The sequence below is a fragment of the Puma concolor genome, chromosome B1 (assembly GCF_028749965.1).
Source record: "Puma concolor isolate L17-30 chromosome B1, mPumCon1.1.hap2, whole genome shotgun sequence".
In the NCBI taxonomy this organism is placed as follows: Eukaryota; Metazoa; Chordata; class Mammalia; order Carnivora; family Felidae; genus Puma; species Puma concolor.
In genome coordinates, this window is record NC_141670.1 from 117,812,089 (window position 1) to 117,831,268 (window position 19,180).

Consider the following 19,180-nt stretch of genomic DNA (forward strand, 5'->3'; position numbering starts at 1 on the left):
ATGGTGTTTTGACAAATCTGCCTCAGATATTTTTTTAATGAAACCTTACACATGAACCCTTGAATGCCTCCCTAATCTCATAAAATATGTCAGAATTTCTTCAAGGTATGTGCCCTGGAGTGACATTGTTGGGAAATAGGATCTATGCATCATCAGCTTTATGTATGTTGTCCGATCATTCACAAAAGTAGTTGTATCTGTTTATCTTTTTACCATCATTAAATAAGATTTCTCATTTTCCATATACATGATAACACATGGTATTATCAAATATTTAAAAAATTATTGCTCTAGGCGTGCCTGGGTGGCTCAGTTGGTTAAGCATATGACTCTTGATTTCAGCTCAGGTCATGATCTCACAGTTCATGAGATTGAGCCCCACATCAGTCTCTGCACTGACAAGAGACAGAGCCTGCTTGGGATTCCCTCTCTGTCCCACCCTCCCCCGCCACACACACACACCTCTCTCAAAGTAAACAAACATTTTTTTTTAAAATTGTTGTTCTAAAAGGTGTAGAATAGTAAATTTCTATAATACTAATTTTAATTCCCTGATTTTAATGCACTTATGAGTCTCTTCATATTTCTTAGCATCCTGCTTACCTCTTCTATACTACATTACTAGTTCATATCTTTTGTCAATTTTTTTACTGAGTGATTTCTTCTTGATTTGAGGACTTTGAAATATATATTCCAAATATGGCGTTTTTGTTGGCTATATGTAGTGTATATATCTTCAAATCTGTGGCTCTTCCTTTACCTTTTGATGGTGTCCTTTATATGATATTCCTAGGTGTAGATTTTCTTTTGGTATTTATCCTGCTTGATGTTCTAAGTTTCCTGGATCTTTGTTATTTGATGTCTTTAATTTTGAAAACTTCTGTCATTATTATTTCAAATATTTCTTCTGTTTCTTTCTTTCTCCTTCTTCTGATGTTTCTATAACACGTAGGTTACATCTTTTGATTCTTTATTAGAATTATTACCTCTATGCTTATATTACACACCTGTTCTTACATGTTGTCCACTTTTTTCCGTAGAGCCCTTAGCATATTAATCATAGTTATTTTAAATTTCTGGCCTGATAATTCCAAACTCTCTCCCATAGCTGAAGCTGGTTCTGAAGCTTGTTTTATTTCTTCAGAGTGTCTTTTTAACATTTTAGCATGCCCTGCAATTTTTTGTTGAAACCTTGACATAATTTTCCAGTAAAAGAAACTGTGGCATATAGGCGTTAGCTCAAGATGTCATGTTTATCTAGCTGTTTATTATTTGTGTAGCTTTTTTGTCAGAATCTAAAATTTTCTCAGCTACCCTTGTTCTTGTTCCACTTGGTGTCTTTGGGTTTCCCTAGAGACTTTTTAAAATGGGGTCTGAGGCCTTTTCTTTCAGCTGGAATTCCCTTTTACATAGGAGCTCTATTGACATGGAAGTAAAGAAAGGAAGGGAAGGGAAAGAGTTCTATAATCCTATGATTAGGTCTCAGCCTTTTAGTGAACCTGTGTCTCTGGCCATGACCTTCGCATACACTTCTCAGCTTCCTTCCTTACCCTATTAGGAGAGACAAGATGGCTAAAGGGAGTTAGAATTGGGTATTCTTCCCCACATCAATGACTGGAGATGGCTAAAGTTGGATACACCCAACCACCACAGTTTTTTCTTTACTTGAATATAGCAGGGTCTCCTCTAGTCTGGCTCCCTGTTAATCAGGTGCCCAAGTCTTTGTCCCATTGTGCTCTAAAACCCCAGGCCACAATTATCAATACACTTTATTGATAGCTTATAACTTTTCTCTCTAAGCCCAGCTTTGGGTTTATCACTGCATTTTTCTTACATTTTTAGGCTTTTCCTGTCATTTAGTATTTTAGAAATTATATAGTAGGAGAGAATTAGAATCTCTTATTTTCCATGATGCAAGGAATAGAAAATTTAAATATATAATTACTACTACTTGATACACTAAACTTATCATCTCTTTAAAGAAGAATGTATATAGTGGGTTAAGTAAATAGCAGTACAAAGCAACAAACAATAAACTACATCCAAATGTATGTTTTCAACTGACTTGATTTTACTCTTAATTTGTTTATTTTTTTAAGGTTTTTATTTAAATTCTAGTTTGTTAACATATACTGTAATACTGGTTTCAAGAGTAGAATTTCATGATTCATCTCTTACATATAACGCCCAGTGCTCGTCATCACAAGTGCTTCCTTAATGCCTATCACCCATCTAGCCCATCTCCCCACCCACCTCACTCCACCAACCCTGTTTGTTCTCTGTCATTAAGTCTCTTATGGTTTGCTTCTCTCTTTCTTTTTTTTCCCCTTCCCACATGTTCTTCTGCTTTGTTTCTTAAATTCTACATATGAATGAAATCATATGGTATTTGTCTTTCTCTGATGGACTTATTTCACTAAGCATAATGCACTCTAGCTGCATCCAGGCATTGCAAATGACGAGATTTCATTCTTTTTAATGGTTGAGTAATATTCCATTGTATATATTGTTTCTTTAATTTAAATATAACCCAAAGTAGGGGCACCTGGATGGCTCAGTCTGACTTGGGCTCAGATCATGATCTCACAGTTTGTGAGTTCAAGCCCCACATCGGGCTCTGTGCTGACAGCTCCGAGCCTGAAGCCTGCTTCAGATTCTGTCTCCCTCGCTCTCTGCCCCTCCCTGACTCATGCTCTGTCTCTCTCTCAAAAAATAAATAAACATTAAAAAAAGTTTTTAAAAAGATTTAAATATAACCCAAACTATGTAAACATAAGTTAAATGAATACAAGATTTCAATTGTACTTTCTCAATTGCCTTATATTTCCACTTTTGAAATTTAAAATACTTTTTTTCTGTAATTATTAATCAAAACGAGAGAGAGAGGGAGAGAGAGAAAGTTACTTTTGGGTTGAGCTTCCAGGTGTCCACAAGGTTCTCTGAGTTCTCTCCCAAGTGTATATGCAATTCAAAATGTCACACCCATCCCCCAAAACTAAGCCCTCCAACCCCCAGCAACCCCTGAGTCTTCTTTGACGTGGACATCGGAGGGCAGTGAGTTGGTTGAATTGTCTTAGAATTGTTTGCAGATGTTGTACCCAAAACTGTAGAAAATTTCTCTGCATTGTGTAGAGGAGAAAAAGGCATTGGACTCACCACCAGAAACCTCTCCATTTCAAGGATGCCCTTTTCATCGATTTATTAAGAAATTTATGATTCAGGGTAGAGACTTCTCAAAACAAAATGGGACAGGTGGAGAAAATATTGATGGGACAGGTGGAGGATGAAAATTTCTCTTACAAGCTTAACCAGGAAGGTTTATTGAGCATGGCAAATGTGGGCTGCGATACAAATGGTTCTCAGTTCTTATCACAACAGATCCCACTCTTCATTTGGAAGGAAACATGTGGTATTTGGTCAAGTAATTAAAGAAATGGGTGTGGCAAGGATACTGGAAAATGTAGAAGTGAAAGGTAAAAAACCTGCCAAATTGTGTGTTACTACAGAATGTGGGGAATTGAAGGAGGGGAATGATTGGGACGTATTCCCAATAGATGTTCTGGTGACAGTCATCCAGATTTCCCTGAGGATGCAGATAGAAACAAAAGATATAGATAAAATTTTACTAATAACAGAAAACTTAAAAAAAAAATATTATAAATACTTTTTTCAAATCCCAGAACTGGGAGATGGCCACTAAGAAAACACAAAAGTTTTAAGATATGTGAAACGTTCATGGCTGTTACTAAGAAAGCAGACAGATTGAAGCTGCAACCTATAGCTTTAAATTGCATGCCGAACATTGGTGCTTATAAACTGAAGATGTCAAATTGGCAGGGATCAATTGACAATTACTTGGAAGCTCTTGAACTAGAACCATCAAATACTAAAGCATTGTACTGTAGAACTCAAGGATGACAGGATTAAAAGAATACCATCAAGCATTGGCTGAACTTAAGAAAGCTCAGGAGACAGCACCAGAAGATAAAGTCATCCAGGCAGAGTTGCTGAAAGTCAGACAAGATAAAGGCACAGAAAGATAAAGATAAGACAGCATAGGGGCACCTAGGTGGCTCAGTTGGTTGACTGTCTGACTTCAGCTCAGGTCATGATCTCTCCGTTTGTGAGTTTGAGCCCCATGTCAGGCTCTGCACTGACATCTCAGCTGGAGCCTGCTTCGGATTCGGTGTCTCTCTTTCTGCCTCTGTCCTTCCCCACTTGTGCTCTCTCTATCAAAAGTAAATAAATAAACATTAAAATTAAAAAAAAAAAGAAGACAGCATATGCAAAAATGTTTGCCTAATAGTAAATTGTTTTACTTAAATATGCACTGATTGTATAAAGTCAATAAAAAAAATGTAAAGTTTTTTGTCACATCTCTGATGTGTTTCTTTGATACTTCCATTTCCCATTGCTCACAGTTTAGGGATACTGAAAAGGGTTCACTCCAAATAAAATAGTGTTACAAAAAAAGTTATTTATGTTTCTGATTTTTAAAATAATATGGAGACCACATAACAATTTTTACCTTAGACTTTTCTGTATTTTTCTCTTAAGTACAAATTTTTGGTACCAAAAAAAGCAGAAGAGACACTTAAAATCTATGATTCTTAGGACAGTATAATCCAAACTTTAAAACAATGTGCATATTAATAATGCAGCAAAATTTGGGAAAATCTTATTCTTCTACTTAGTATCAAAATCCATGAAAGAGATACCTAAAATTTAGAGGCAAAACGGGATAAAATCTATGGCACATCAGAACTGAGAGAAAAGCCAGGCATAAATTCCTTGTTTGCCAGGTTCTTAGTTGTGGGTAAAAGATTTTTCTTTGGCTTTAAAAAATTCTGAGAATAACTCACATGGGTGAGTGCACAATAACTCTTATCAATGGAAGATCAATTCTGCCTACACACAGAGCTTGAACTTCTGTGTCAGTCCCCACAGGAACAGGTACTCGGCCCTCAAGTTGGACATTGGACTGAAGAACAGAGCAGCAGGCAAGACAGCATTAACTTTAATCACCCTACTTAGGATTTGTCTAAGATTTTACTTTACTACTGCCTGCCTTCTTATGTTTTTAAAGAATATCTATAATCCTGGCAATATTATTATTTGGAATAACAGTTATAATAAGTTTGTGAAAAAAATAAAATTGAATTTTGCCAGTTGATTTACCAGCTATTTGAATCATGCACATTCAAAGTATGATGTAAGAAATTCTTTTGAATCCTTTTTATTAGCACCTTTTGTCTTAGTTTGTGTCAGTGTCAAAGCAAAAATAAATCTGAGTTCAGTTTTAAATTAAGGGGTATGTGTTAAAAGGTACCTTTTTTTTACATAATATTCATATGATTTAAAAATGTCTCCATTTACTCAGTTTTATACTAATGTTAGTAATTCGGCATTGTGTTTGGAAAACTGTCATAATCAGTGTCTAACATTTATAAGAAATTCCCAAGGTAAAAAATCAAAAAGAATATTCTTCACAGCTAAACTCACTGGAGGCTTAGTATAGTTGCATGTTTATGATAGGAATGAATTTTAGATTCTGTTTTATAGTTTTTTGGTATATTCATAAATATCTAACTTTTACATATTTTTTAAAAATAAAGAATAGTGTTTCTGTCTCAGATCTTAAATATCATAAATATTTTCTCTTTAAATTCAGAGATTAAAAGATGTTGGTGGAGAAGCATTTTACCCACTACTTGAAGATGAGTGAGTATATATATATATTCTTTTACCATTATTTTTCTTTTCTGTTTATATTAAATTGATAAGAAGCTTGCACATTTTCTTTGAAAATTATTTCCTAAATAGAGTACAAAAATGTGGTGTTTTTTTTTTTTTAATTTTATAACTTTGGTCAGTTTTTCTGCTTTTGTTTCTCTTTTATAGCCAGTCTAATTTACCTCATTCAAACAGCAATAATGAGTTGTCTGCAGCTGCCACTCTCCCTTTAATCATCAGAGAGAGGGACACAGAGTACCAACTAAACAGAATCATTCTCTTTGACAGGCTGCTAAAGGTAGGGATTCAAAAGTGTAAAGAGCCCATATACAATCTTTATTTTTTATTTCATTAATAATTCTTAGGGAATCTCAAGGTCATGAGAACACTAATTTTTATGACCTATCTTATATGCTTAACTTTAATACTAAAAATGACTCATGTTCATAGTAAATAAAATTAAAAAGTAAAACAAGATGAAGGCATCTATGCAAAACCATAGACAAAAGATTAATTATTATCCTTGCTATTTAAAGAACACTTAAAAATAAATAGGAAAAAGGACGATCATTGGAACAGAGAAATGGGTAAAAAAACATAGTAGAAATACAACTAGTCAATAAGTCTATTCAAAATATGTATCCTCACCAGGAATGAAAAAATACAGACCTTTATTTTTCATATTGAATTATCAAAGTGAGCAAATGTATATTGAGATTGGAACTCTCATTCTTTTAGAGTGTTAAGTTGGTTGAAACATTCTATAAATCTATTTTAAATTATGTATTAAGAGCCTCAACAACATCCATACCCCGTGTCCTATTAATTCTCTTCTAGAAATGCCTCCTAAAGCACAAATTTATAAAGACAAATTTATATGTAAGCTTATAGAAATAACCTTAATAATAACTTTTATTTATTGAATACTTTCTGTATCACTTGATATTTTACAAAGTGCCTTATGCGTTATTTAACCCATATGAGACTGGTAATATTATTCTCCATAAGAGTCATTCATAATTCTTCCAGAGCACAAAACAGAGAGGAATGATTAAAAACAGGAGATTCAGCTCCTCTCTTTGACTGTATTATATAAGGTCTACAGAGGATAGGGAACTATTCCATTACTAACTTATATGTATTATTAATACCAGGCAAAATAATTTCAGATACTTGGAAATTTATTTCAGGTCACTTTTAACTCTGTCATTGTTTAGATTAAAAGATGGCACTTGGCTACTTGAGATTTTTTTCATATCTTTTTTTATCTATAGGCTTATCCATATAAAAAAAATCAAATCTGGAAGGAAGCACGAGTTGACATTCCTCCTCTTATGAGAGGTTTAACATGGGCTGCTCTTCTGGGAGTTGAGGTAAGAAAGAAAAGAGGTTAGAGGTTGATTAATAATATTAAGAAAGAAGGAAGAAGGAAAGTGCTTTCTGAATAACTATTTTCCATGTTGTTAAAAAATTACATAGTAAAATTTGAGTATTAAGATTATTTGACAATTTTTAGTGAAAGGAATAGAGGAAAAGAATAGACTAGATAGAATAGAAAAATATGTTTGAAGTCTTGTTAGATTTATGCTATTTAATATTTCATTTAATAGAGATCAAATCAGAATATTTAAAATATATATCAGTTATATTGTCCTTTTGAATATGTTCATTTACAAATAGGATTGCCTATTTATAGGTAGTTCTAAGATGGGAGAAATCTTCCACTCCAATTTGAACCTTGTCAAAAATCATTAATATAATTTAGTGCCTTTTAGTACATGCTGCCGAGAGAAATAGCTACTTTGTCTTCTATAATACCTTATCTGTGGCAGTGAGAAAAAGAGAGGTGTCACATTATTAGGGTGACTTGTGGTACTAATAGAGACTTTGTTGACAGTAGTCTTGATAATGGGCCAAATCATTGCCAAATTTTTTCATTTCCTGTCAATTTCTTTGTCATCCTGCTTTCCTAGATTCTGTTAAAGATACCTTATAGATATCCATCACCTATTTTTTGGTGTGTGAGTTCTCCCAAGTATATTTAAGCCTTTTAACTCTCCATTGAAAGAATTATTTTCTTCATTCCTGATTTTTTTTTGGTGAAAGTCTATAAATATCTTTGAGTTTAGTTTGTTGTTTTATGAGAATACCTATTGTTCCATACCATATGATAATAATTTGAACTGTAGAACCATATAATGCTAAAGTTCAAGATGACTTCCAAGGTCAGGTTGTCCAAATATCTCATAAAATAGATGTGCCAGAGATGTTGACATATCCTATAATATCAGAGTTTGAACCCCAAATTCCTAGCTCTTTTCTACCATTATAGTAAACCAGAGAATTAAGAAGAATCGTTCTATATTTGGTTGTGTAGAACATGACCAAAATTTAAAGTGGTTTATTCAGTTATTCCTTCTGTAGTGGTATAAATGGAAAATGCAAATGATCTCTTTAATCCCTTAATGATTCCATTAGGGATTCCACATGGTATTTCATTCTTTATCCCAAATCTTTTCCTCCTAGTGCTGAACTCCTTCAAACAGTTTTATTTTATTTTTGCTTTTATTTTCAACTTTAACAGGAAAATTTCTCAAGGGATGACTACCCCCCCCTTTTTTCTTTTTAATTTCTTCATGAAACTTACTATGTTTGAGATAACAATGAATAGAGCATTAAGGCTGTGCTGTGCTGTGTTGTGGAGACTGGAAGAACAGCTAAGCATACTCATTAGCTGAGTGACTCAACATATTTGTCATCTTGTGTGTATAATTCAAATGTCTGCCTAAGCAAAATGGCATATTATCATGGACGTTCATCACAGAATGTCACAGATGTAGAGAATTTTTCTAAAATGATGCTTTGGGTTTGAATGTGCATATCTATAATTGGGTGTGTTTTCAAAGATAGATGTTTATAAAAACTATATTTTGCCTGAGTTAATAATTTATTAAGGATATGATGAATTAATATATCTTCTCTTATTTTTTGCAGGGGGCTATCCATGCCAAATATGATGCAATTGATAAAGACACTCCAATTCCTACAGATAGACAAGTATGATTTAGATTTTCTTAAACAACCTAAGATAATTCTGCCAAATCTTTAACTTTTAGAAGACAGGAGGGGGGGCGCCTGGGTGGCGCAGTCGGTTGAGCGTCCGACTTCAGCCAGGTCACGATCTCGCGGTCCGTGAGTTCGAGTCCCGCGTCGGGCTCTGGGCTGATGGCTCAGAGCCTGGAGCCTGTTTCCGATTCTGTGTCTCCCTCTCTCTCTGCCCCTCCCCCGTTCATGCTCTGTCTCTCTCTGTCCCAAAAATAATAAACGTTAAAAAAAAAAAAAAAAAAATTATAAAAAAAAAAAAAAAAAAAAAAAGAAGACAGGAGGAATTTTCTTGAGTAGGAATAATCAGCAACCACTATATGCATATGGTGGTAGAGTAAGCATAGTTCTTACTAATTATAATTTATTGAGTTAGAACTGTTCCTTAAAGGAGTTTAAGTAACTTTTCCTAATAATTGTTATTTATTTATTTATAATTTTTTTTTTTTTAAGTTTTAGAGAGAGAAAGCACAAGCAGGGGAAAAGGGGAAAGAGGCAGAGGAACAGAAAGAGTGAGAGAGAGAGAGAGAGAGAGAGAGAGAATCTTAAGCAGGTTTCATGCTCAGTGCAGAGGCCAATGCAGGTCTCAAACCCATGACCCTGGGATCATGACCTGAGCCAAAATCAAGAGTCAGATGCTTAACTGACTGAGCCACCTAGGGGCCCCAATAATTTTACTCTTTTATCTGAAGAAATTGCCCTTTATTTAGACCAGCTTATAAAGGAAGGTTTTTTGAAAACTATATTAATACATACCTTTTCAATAGAAATGATCTGCTTTTTTGTTTAAGTATAAACACAACTGTTTTGGTGTTTCCAGAGGACTAATATAAAATTTAAAAACTTCAGAAACCAGGATTATGTAGGTGGTCTGTTTTGAAATTCAAGATGCAGTCTTCCTTTTTGTTATCTTGGGTTTATTGCAAATCACTTTATTACAATTCCACCTTATTGTTTTTGCTATTTTAGATTGAAGTGGATATTCCTCGTTGTCATCAGTACGATGAACTGCTGTCATCACCAGAAGGTCATGCAAAATTTAGGCGTGTATTAAAAGCCTGGGTTGTGTCTCATCCTGATCTTGTGTATTGGCAAGGTAACTTTTTTCTCCCAATTACTAAGACTCTTTTTGAAGTATTAGGAGCATGTTGAATAACTGACAATTTAAAAAATTAAAATATCAAAGTATCCTTGGCTTTGAAGAAGGTTGATACTGAAGCTATGATCTATTTTTTGAGAGAATTTTTTGTTAAACTTTGTCTAAATGCCTACTAGATATTATTTAAATGCAAGATATTTAATGAAACAATTTGCCATAATGTTGATTAGGAGAGTAGGAACAATATTTTGTGCTATTGGGATCTTTGGGGCTACATTTCTTAATGCTTATACAAATCATGAAATAATATTATACTATAAATAATTTGAAGCTAGTTGATATTCTTGGCATTTAATGATTTACAACTTTTGGTTATCATGGTTATTAGATATTAGGGAACAGGATGTCATCCTAAACTGCTCATTTAATTTATCTCTCCTGTTTTAAATAACCTTAATATTCCATATCCTTGATTTTTAGCTTTTCTCATTATTATTTTTGTAGCCATTGATAAATTCATGAATCAGACACCCATTCTTCCTTCCCAGTTCTATTTTTTAAGTTGTTATGAACAGTAGTTTTTATATTTTATATCTCAATTTCTGACAACTTAAAATGAAGCTATTATTTTTCCTAGCCCTGTCCATTTTAGAGTTCCAGATCTTCCTAACAATTATAGACTTATGTACCTTCCTTCAGCATGACAACATATGAACAGCAGTATTATCAATAAAAGAAATATGTAATATGTTTGTATTTTACTTCACAATTTTTAAAAGAATTCTTTTCATCATCCCAGAGAAACTTGTAGGACAAATCTCCATCTTCAAGATAAGGAAATATGCTTGGAGATATTAAGTGATTGCCAAGATCACACAGGGTCAGAAATGGGACTGTATTCTAAACCTCCTATCAATTTTACATTTTTCTATCACTGTGTGTCTCTCTCTAACTAATAATATTGATAATAATAGCTGATTTGTATTGGGCATTTACTATGTACCAGTCATTATCAGTTACTCCTCACAGTACCCCATGATGTAATCTGTTTCTGGATGGATAATACTTATAATGCTTAATCTACATAGCAGTAATTCAGGGAGCTGAATAAGGTATATACATATGCACTTATACTGATTTATGTTTATTGAATTCTTTCCCCCAACCCCTTCCTATCAGGTCTTGATTCACTTTGTGCTCCATTCCTATATTTAAATTTTAATAATGAAGGTAAGCCTATTTATCATTTAAACAATCATTATACATATTATTCTAAAATATTTTATTCATACAGGAAAGGTTTTTGTTTTTGTTATAAGGTTCTTGCTCTCTTTACCTGGTAGATACTGTAAATTTCTGACATAATCTGCTAGACTCACTTTAGAGGATGTAAAGGATTAATTTATTACTAGAGTTTTAGTTGTGACCAGGCAGTGACTAGAAATTTAGGGAGAATCTGATTATGAATTCATCTTCTTTGGTGACCACTTAATGAAACTTTGGAGAAAACCTTGACTTCTTTGGAGATTAGCTTTAGTCTATATATACTTTCTAAACAGTTTGTAAAGAAATCAGTAGTGCTCTTGTATCTCCAAAGCTGATCATTTCAGTCATTCCTTGATGAAGACTTATCCTTCCTCTTGAACCCATACAGTACTTCGTATTTCTGAAAATTTATCTTGTATAAGTTTTGTATTTTAGTAATTTATACAGTAATATAGTAACCCTTTCTTTGGTTCGCAACTTTTTTAAATGGTAGGTTTTTTTTTTAATTTCCTGCCCCCCTCTTATAATGCCTCTTTTATAGTAGGATTCTCAAAAAATATATGTTAAATTTAATTGATTCTAATCCCCAACGATATCACATACAGAGACCATTACCCTATAGAATATGAATCTCTAGAAGTCTCAATCTCAGAATCTCCATCTTCTCAAATTCTATTTCATATGAGAATTTATAAAGATTTCAGGAATAGAGATAGCACAATCCCAGAAAACTAAAATTTCACTATTAAAATAATTTTTAAAGTACACTGCTCTTCGAAATCAATATTCATTAATCTAGACCAGAGATTTTGCTATGTTTGGTTAAGCAAAGTCTAGTATCACATGCATCGATCCTAGAATAAGAGATCTGTCTTTGAAAGAATAATTTATGACTAGAGTTCCTAAATCCAAAGTTCTCAGACTCTTTTGTTTGTATCCAGAAAAATAAAGGATCTTAAAGTTGGTATAGCTCATTAATAATGATCATTTTTAGAATTTTTTTAAATTATAAAGTTCTAAGTAATAAAAGTTTTTATTATTGTGGGATGATTGCCACACTAGTTTGAAATTGAAATTTAGTAGGGTGGTTATCTTTTGTTGTCCAAAATGTTTTCTTTATTTTTAAAGGATAGAGGGTCTCCCCCACCCTTAATTTTGTGTTCCCATCAATTGTTAACATGACTCTTGTTTAGTAGTAGATTCAAGGATTATGTGCTGAGTAACTGCTCATCATTTGCCTCATTAACTAATTTACCATATATCTTTGCCTATTCTTTCTTAGCCTTGGCTTATGCATGTATGTCTGCTTTTATTCCCAAATACCTGTATAACTTTTTCTTGAAAGACAACTCGCATGTAATACAAGGTAAGCAAATGTCTTTCCTTGTTTTTTTACAGAGAAAATACTTACGTCAAAGGATCAATACTCAATTAAATTTATGAATGTGACCCAATAAAATATGATGATAATCTATCACTAAAACCCATTAAGAGACCATTAGGTTTAGTCTTTCTACCAAATCCATAAAGAATTACAATATTGTTCTAATGACTACTGTAACCAAAGACAAGTATGTTTTATAGAAAGGAAGGTGCTTTTTGCTTTTAGATTAGTTAGTAAAGCCATATAACTTCAAGAGTCATGTAATGTCAACTTCTGAGAATTAATGAAGTTATGTATTGTAAGAGTGTATCTTTTATTAATTGAGATGTGTTCCATACTTATCTATAGTTTCCTTATTACCTTTATCAGTGATATTTATTATAGAATTGTCAGTATACTCTTTAAGATTCCAGCAATACCAAAATGAGTGGATTTAATAACACCTTGAATTATACTAAGAGATTTCAGACGCTATACAATGCAAATAATTTGTCAAATTGTGACCAAAACAAACTGAAAAGATTAAAGGTAGAAAATATGTAGGTGAGTATTTGTATATCACAAAACGTGATTTCTTAATCTTCAATTAAGTATAAGTAAGAAATAATGCTGTTATTTTTTTAAACTAACATGAACCCATAATATTAATTGGTCTCTCATATAGAAGGGCCTGGAAATAATACTTTTCCAAATATATCAGGCTTCTGTTAAAGCATAGTGCATAGCTAGATGCCTGTACTTTAAGAAAGATAAAGGTATTTGGAGAATCATCAAAAAAGCAATTAAAACAGAACTTATCAAATGCATTGGCTAGCTCTCAGAGGACCATATTAGAAAGCTTCTATCACATTGGGTTTTCTTTTGGTTCTTTATAGCTTCCTGTTTCAAAATACAGAAATGATTTAACTCTAAAAAGTTTCATTTTTCTAGCAACTATTTCATAATACAGATGAATGGATGTGTTTTATATTGATAATGAATTTCCAGCTTGAAAAAGATGTGTTTTTATACTTTGTAGACTTCTTTAATACACTCTAAAAAGGCTTATACAAATAAATAAGATCTTGTTTCATATATAAAGATAAAGAGAAACCATAGTGTACACAACATGAATTTGGAGGAACTAGTCAGAAAGGCCCCCAAATATCCTTAGTTTGTTAGATTAATCAGTAATGTATTTTAACATTTAATACTGTAATGACAAGACTATACAATTATTTAAGGTTTATTTTTGTAAGTGTTAATTTTCTGTTATAATTTCTATAAATTTGTGTTTGAAATCTTGAATTGGTAACTAATTTTAAAGCTTTTCAAAGCTATGATAAATGTTCTTTAATATTATGTAAATGTTTCATGTATATTTTCCCAGGAAACAACAGTCAAGGTGTTTATTTGTTCATTTTTTGTATTGACCATATATGTTACATAAGAAAGAAGCAGTCTCAATTAATTTAGTGTTCCAATAATTAATTGTTCTGCACTGACTCTGCCAGGCACTACTAAAGGAATAGAAGTTCTTAGAGTTAGTAACATTCAGTCCTTTTCCAAGGGATTTCATAGCCCAATATAGGAAATAAATGTGAAAATAACTACTTATAAGTCAATGAAATAAATGTACATACTACTATATTAGCACAGAGGATGAAGTTGGGGAGGTTATTTTATGGTATGTTTATTTTTTTAAACTGTCTTCTTTTTAGTGGCAAAAAGAAGAGATAGCATGTCTAGAAAGGTTTCATTAAAGAGGGATATTTATGTGTGAATTTGAAATCTGAGTAGAAGCTTGCTTGGTGAAAAGGGATATAGATATTCTTTAATTTTTTTAATACTTTTTTTTTTGAGAGAGAGAGAGAGAGAGAGAAGGAGGGAGGGAGGAAGGGAAGGAGGGAGAGGGAGCATCTGAGCGTGAGTGGGGGAGAGGCAGAGAGAGGCACACACAGAATCTGAAGCAGGCTCCAGGCTCTGAGCTGTCAGCACAGAGCTGACGCGGGGCTTGAACCCACAAGCTGAGAGATCATGACCTGAGCCAAAGTTGGATGCTTAACTGAGCCACCTAGGCAGCCCGGGAGAAAGATATTCTTAAGACAGAGAACATGTAAGAGATCTGCAGTAAAAAGTTCCAAAATGGGTTGAAAAAACAGTGAGTAGTAGAATGCCTGAATTCCAAAAGAGAGCTAAAGAAGGAGCTGAAACAGTATACTGATTATTGGTTACTAAATTTTATGGAAGAACAATGCTTTATTTTTCTTCCAAATGTTTATTTTAGGCTTGGAATTAGAAATATTCAGCTCTCATTTTAGTGTTTTCCTTCTTGGTTTGTCCTCTCCTCCCCTTTTGTTAGATGGTATTTTAAGCTTTAAACTTCAAATTAACATTGATTTTTGATTGGTATAAGTAACACATGAGCACTTTTTTCCCCACAAGTTTTGGAAAAGCCTTAGATCATATAAAGCCAATCAATTCAATAGCTAATTGTAGAATTGCATATTCATTTAGTCATTTTATTGCCTCTACAGAAACCAGAAGTTTCTATATTCAATAGCAACTTTAAATGTTATTTGGAAAAAATATTTGTTTCTATAATTATATACTAATAGAACTTGAAATATTTTTCTTTAAAAATTTCTAATAAAATATAGTATTTACATACTCATCACAGTCTAAAATGCTTTGTCTCTTAAAGAAGAGAGAAAAGTTATCTAGTCAAGACATCCTGTTTTCCTTAATTGTATACCATATGATGTGTCCTATAACGTGTTACCTCTAGACATTTTTAAAAAGGTGAAAAATTTAATTACTTCTAGCCTAATGAGACATACTTTTTTTTGGCACTATCAGATTATCCGCAGTGGTGTTACTATTGAGTTATAAAGTATCAACACAGGATTTTAAAAATAAAATACTGGTTAAACAACTCAGGGTTGGACCTCTAACTAAAGATTACTAAAATTTCTCTTAGATTCAGAACCTTAGAGTACCAGTTGGATTGAAAAAGTGGAGGGATCTGAAAGGGATAGATTGGTTTGAGTTTCAGAGATATTGGAAAACAGGCTTATAACTCACTGGAAAGACATAATTTAGGCTATTGAAGAGAAAAAAAAAAGGCAGCTTGAGTCCAGTGAAGAGAGGCAGCCATTTAATCATTAAGAATGGGAACTCATCCTTTGTGGAAAACCTAACTATACTTTAATGTCATTTTGCATTTAAGAAGGGAATAACCCAGAAAACTGGCCTATAAACTTTTAAACTGTTCTTTGAAGTTATCCTGCTCTGTGTTGTTCACCAAAACAGCCATTGGAATTTTGCCACGATGTTAAACATTCTTGTACTGTTTATAAAACTAAGGCATATTCATACTTGGACCAGTTGGAAGATGTGGTTCCTACACATCAGAAAGGGAAAGGAATGCAGAAATGCCATATAAACTTAGGAAATAAAACTGGGTGAAAATTTCCCCAGTATTCTGTTTACCTGTAAGATGTTTCTAAATCCTTTGGGGAAAAGGATGTTATCTTCTTCTCTGTAATGTCTAACATTTAAAGTAGTGCAACACATAGCCACAGTGGCTATATAACTAAATTGGATATTTTTCATAGTTAAAAGGTACACTAAACTGCACCAGACACTGAGCCTAAGGCAGCAACTGGGACTCTCCCACGTAAACTTGATGTATGGTCACACTGCACATAGACATTCAATAAGTTTTGGGGGAGACAAGGAGGAAGGAAGATAGACTAAAGTCTGTTATGGTCTAAAAACAGGAGTATAATATAAATCTCCTTATATGTAACTACAGTATAAGTGTTATGCATTTAGGAAAATGGTGCATTTCTTATTTTGGGTTGAATGTACATCTTTGTCGTGGATGGCTTTAATGATAGGATATCGGGAGATAGTAGAAAATACATTGAGTATACAGCCTTGCCATTTTCAAGAGTGTCTTGCATCATGTGAGTAAAGACATTTTTTTTCTGAGACTGAAAATATTCTACCTTTACTAGAAATATGAAAACCATTAAGTGAGTTTGTTTATAGATTTAGCAGAGCAGGGTACGTATGCAAAAAATAGCTGACAAATGTAGCCCTAAAAATTATCTTTCTCTTTTTTTTAACCCACCTCTTCCTTTATACACATAAAGGTTGATACTTGTTCTTGTGACTTCACGCAGTAAGCCAAATTTTACAAGTAGCAAACTTTGTAATGGGAGATCATCTAATTTGGGTTCATTGGCAGTGAAATAACTTTGACTTCTTTTGAGTGCTGTGAGTCAGAATGTCACCAAATAAATTCATTTGGGCACATTTTAATTGACAAGAGTTTTATGACTCTTTGCAAATTTATCTATACTTAACCATCTTCAAGGTAAAACGAGCAGTGAAAATAACAAATAGTTACAGAACTGAGAATGTCGTTTTTGATAGGTGAGCAGAGGAAATCTTTTGCTTTAAACCTATCCCCTATCATCCTTCTTCTTTCCTTACCCTGGCTAAGAGAATGAAAGAAGAAAGACTAGTCAGAAAGGAAAAAATAAGGATATCCATGTGTGGAAACTTTCTGAAATTTCATCCTGTATCCATTTTATGAAATTGTTTTTGAAAACAAACATGACTTATTTATAAACAGCTGCACAAAAATATGATACAGTCATATGAAATCCTTACACTGTCATTTAAAAGTATGTAATAAATTAAGCTGTTTTAAAGGAGAGGTATAAGAATTTTTAATTTGGAGGGATTAAAAGGGAAAATAATTTTATTTAATATGTCATTGCAAAAAATAAAAGGTATAAAGTTTCATTAAAACACACAAAAAAATTTATTAGACATGATTTGGGGCAGGAGTGCAACATGAATCTTCACTTGAAGTTTAAGGGGAATTTGTGTAAATATTTTGATTTTCATGTTAAAGAATAACATTTACCCTTACATACATCACCTATTAGTTAGGAAACACTATTTAGGGGGGTTATATTATGGCTCTAGATGTCTATCTTCATTATTAGAAATCACAATTAGAATGTTTATGAACATTATAAGAGTCAGCAGTAATATCCTTGAAATTCTTTGTTTTATTTTGACTACTGGTCTGTTTTTCTGTACTACCCTTAAATTCTCTGAGGTTGATTTCTAAATCAAAGGACATATGCACTTCAGATTTTTTTTAACTTACTCGGGAACTTTTAAGTGCATTTTTTTTTTTTTTTTTTTTTTTTTTTGAGAGACAAAGAGAGACAGAGCACAGGTGGGGGAGGTACAGAGAGAGGAGACATAGAATCCGAAGCAGGCTCCAGGCTCTGAGCTGTCAGCACAGAGCCCGACACAGGGCTCAAACCCACAAATTGTGAGATCATGACCTGAGCCGCAGTCGGACACCCAACCGACTGAGCCACCCAAGCGCCCCTTAAGTGCATTTTTTAAATAACTTGAAATATCACATAGTGCTGACTTCATCAGTTCTATCATATCCCACCTTTAAAGAAATTTTTCTAAATGTAACAAACCATAGTATATCTCGTTCCAAAGCTTGTCCCGAGCAACCAGTTTGTGCCAACCTTATGACTTCTGTTTCTATATGAGATAATACATAGTACATAATAATATATAAACATGTATACATATTTATTTGTATGTATTTTATAAAAAAATACATATATTTGTATTTTATACATATATATGCAGTTGTAACACATATCATAAATCCAGCTATTGGTATTTGGCAGAATGCAAGGAATATGTTTTCATGATGGATTAGGTTTCTTCAGCTGATCCTTAATTAACCATGTAATACCACATAATAATTATCTTTTATCAGGTTCAGATAAGAATGATATTTAATAAACTGGAGCATATCTATGGAGAATTTCTTGAGGCACAGTTTTTCTGGTTTAAAATGAAATGTGCTTGGGGCATCTGGGTGGCTCGGTCGATTAAGCATCTGACTTTGGCTCAGGTCATGATCTCACAGTTCATAGGTTCAAGCCCTGTGTCGGGCTCTATGCTGACAGCTGGGAGCCTGAAGCCTGCTTCAGATTCTCTCTCTCTCTGCCCCTCCCCCACTCATATTCCATCTCTCTCTCTCAAAAATAAACATTAAAAAATTTCTTTAATGAAATGTGCTTTTTAAAAGTTAATAGCTGTATGCTTTCATGAACATATTGTTGAATGCTTATGATTATTGGTATTGCATACTTCTAGCTTCTGGGTAAACTAAGACTGTAAACATACTATTGCTAATTAGAAGTAGAAAAAAAAATTTAAAGTTAAACCTGGAAGTTCCCTGGGGTATTGGGGTCTGACCTGAGTTTTCACTTTAATCTGTAATTCTTGAAGCTCATGTGAATTATGCCTTTCTTGTTCTTAGACGAAAAGATGAGACAGTGTGTAGATAGAATGAATGCTATTGGTATAGAATAAACATGAAATCAAGAAAAGTATTAATCAAATACCTATTCTTTACCTAGAAGCCATGGGTAGAAGTTCAAATTAGATCTGAAATTTGGCTTTATCATGGTATTGAATACAGCACTGCCTCATCTTTTCTTTGTGGCCCTTCTTGATGCTCCTCTTTGTAAAATATGTATCATTGATTACAGGTA

At 33.1% G+C, this 19,180-nt stretch overlaps 1 protein-coding gene and 1 pseudogene across 8 annotated transcripts in view; both read left to right on the forward strand.

The window, feature by feature from the left end:
- LOC147581833 (peptidyl-prolyl cis-trans isomerase D pseudogene) lies at nt 1-4,645 on the forward strand (annotated as a pseudogene).
- The window catches only part of TBCK (TBC1 domain containing kinase), a 223,839-nt gene that overhangs the window by 89,395 nt on the left and 115,264 nt on the right, over nt 1-19,180 (forward strand). For all 8 annotated transcript variants that reach the window (XR_015250307.1, XM_086704453.1, XM_086704452.1 and 5 more), the window contains 7 exons: nt 5,672-5,721; nt 5,902-6,031; nt 7,008-7,106; nt 8,728-8,790; nt 9,805-9,931; nt 11,114-11,164; nt 12,483-12,566. Coding sequence is in view for 7 of the 8 variants with exons in the window: in XM_086704453.1 (XP_086560579.1) it covers nt 5,672-5,721; nt 5,902-6,031; nt 7,008-7,106; nt 8,728-8,790; nt 9,805-9,931; nt 11,114-11,164; nt 12,483-12,566 (604 nt within the window). In the remaining variant the exon portion in view is untranslated. The remainder of the gene's footprint in view (nt 1-5,671; nt 5,722-5,901; nt 6,032-7,007; nt 7,107-8,727; nt 8,791-9,804; nt 9,932-11,113; nt 11,165-12,482; nt 12,567-19,180) is intronic.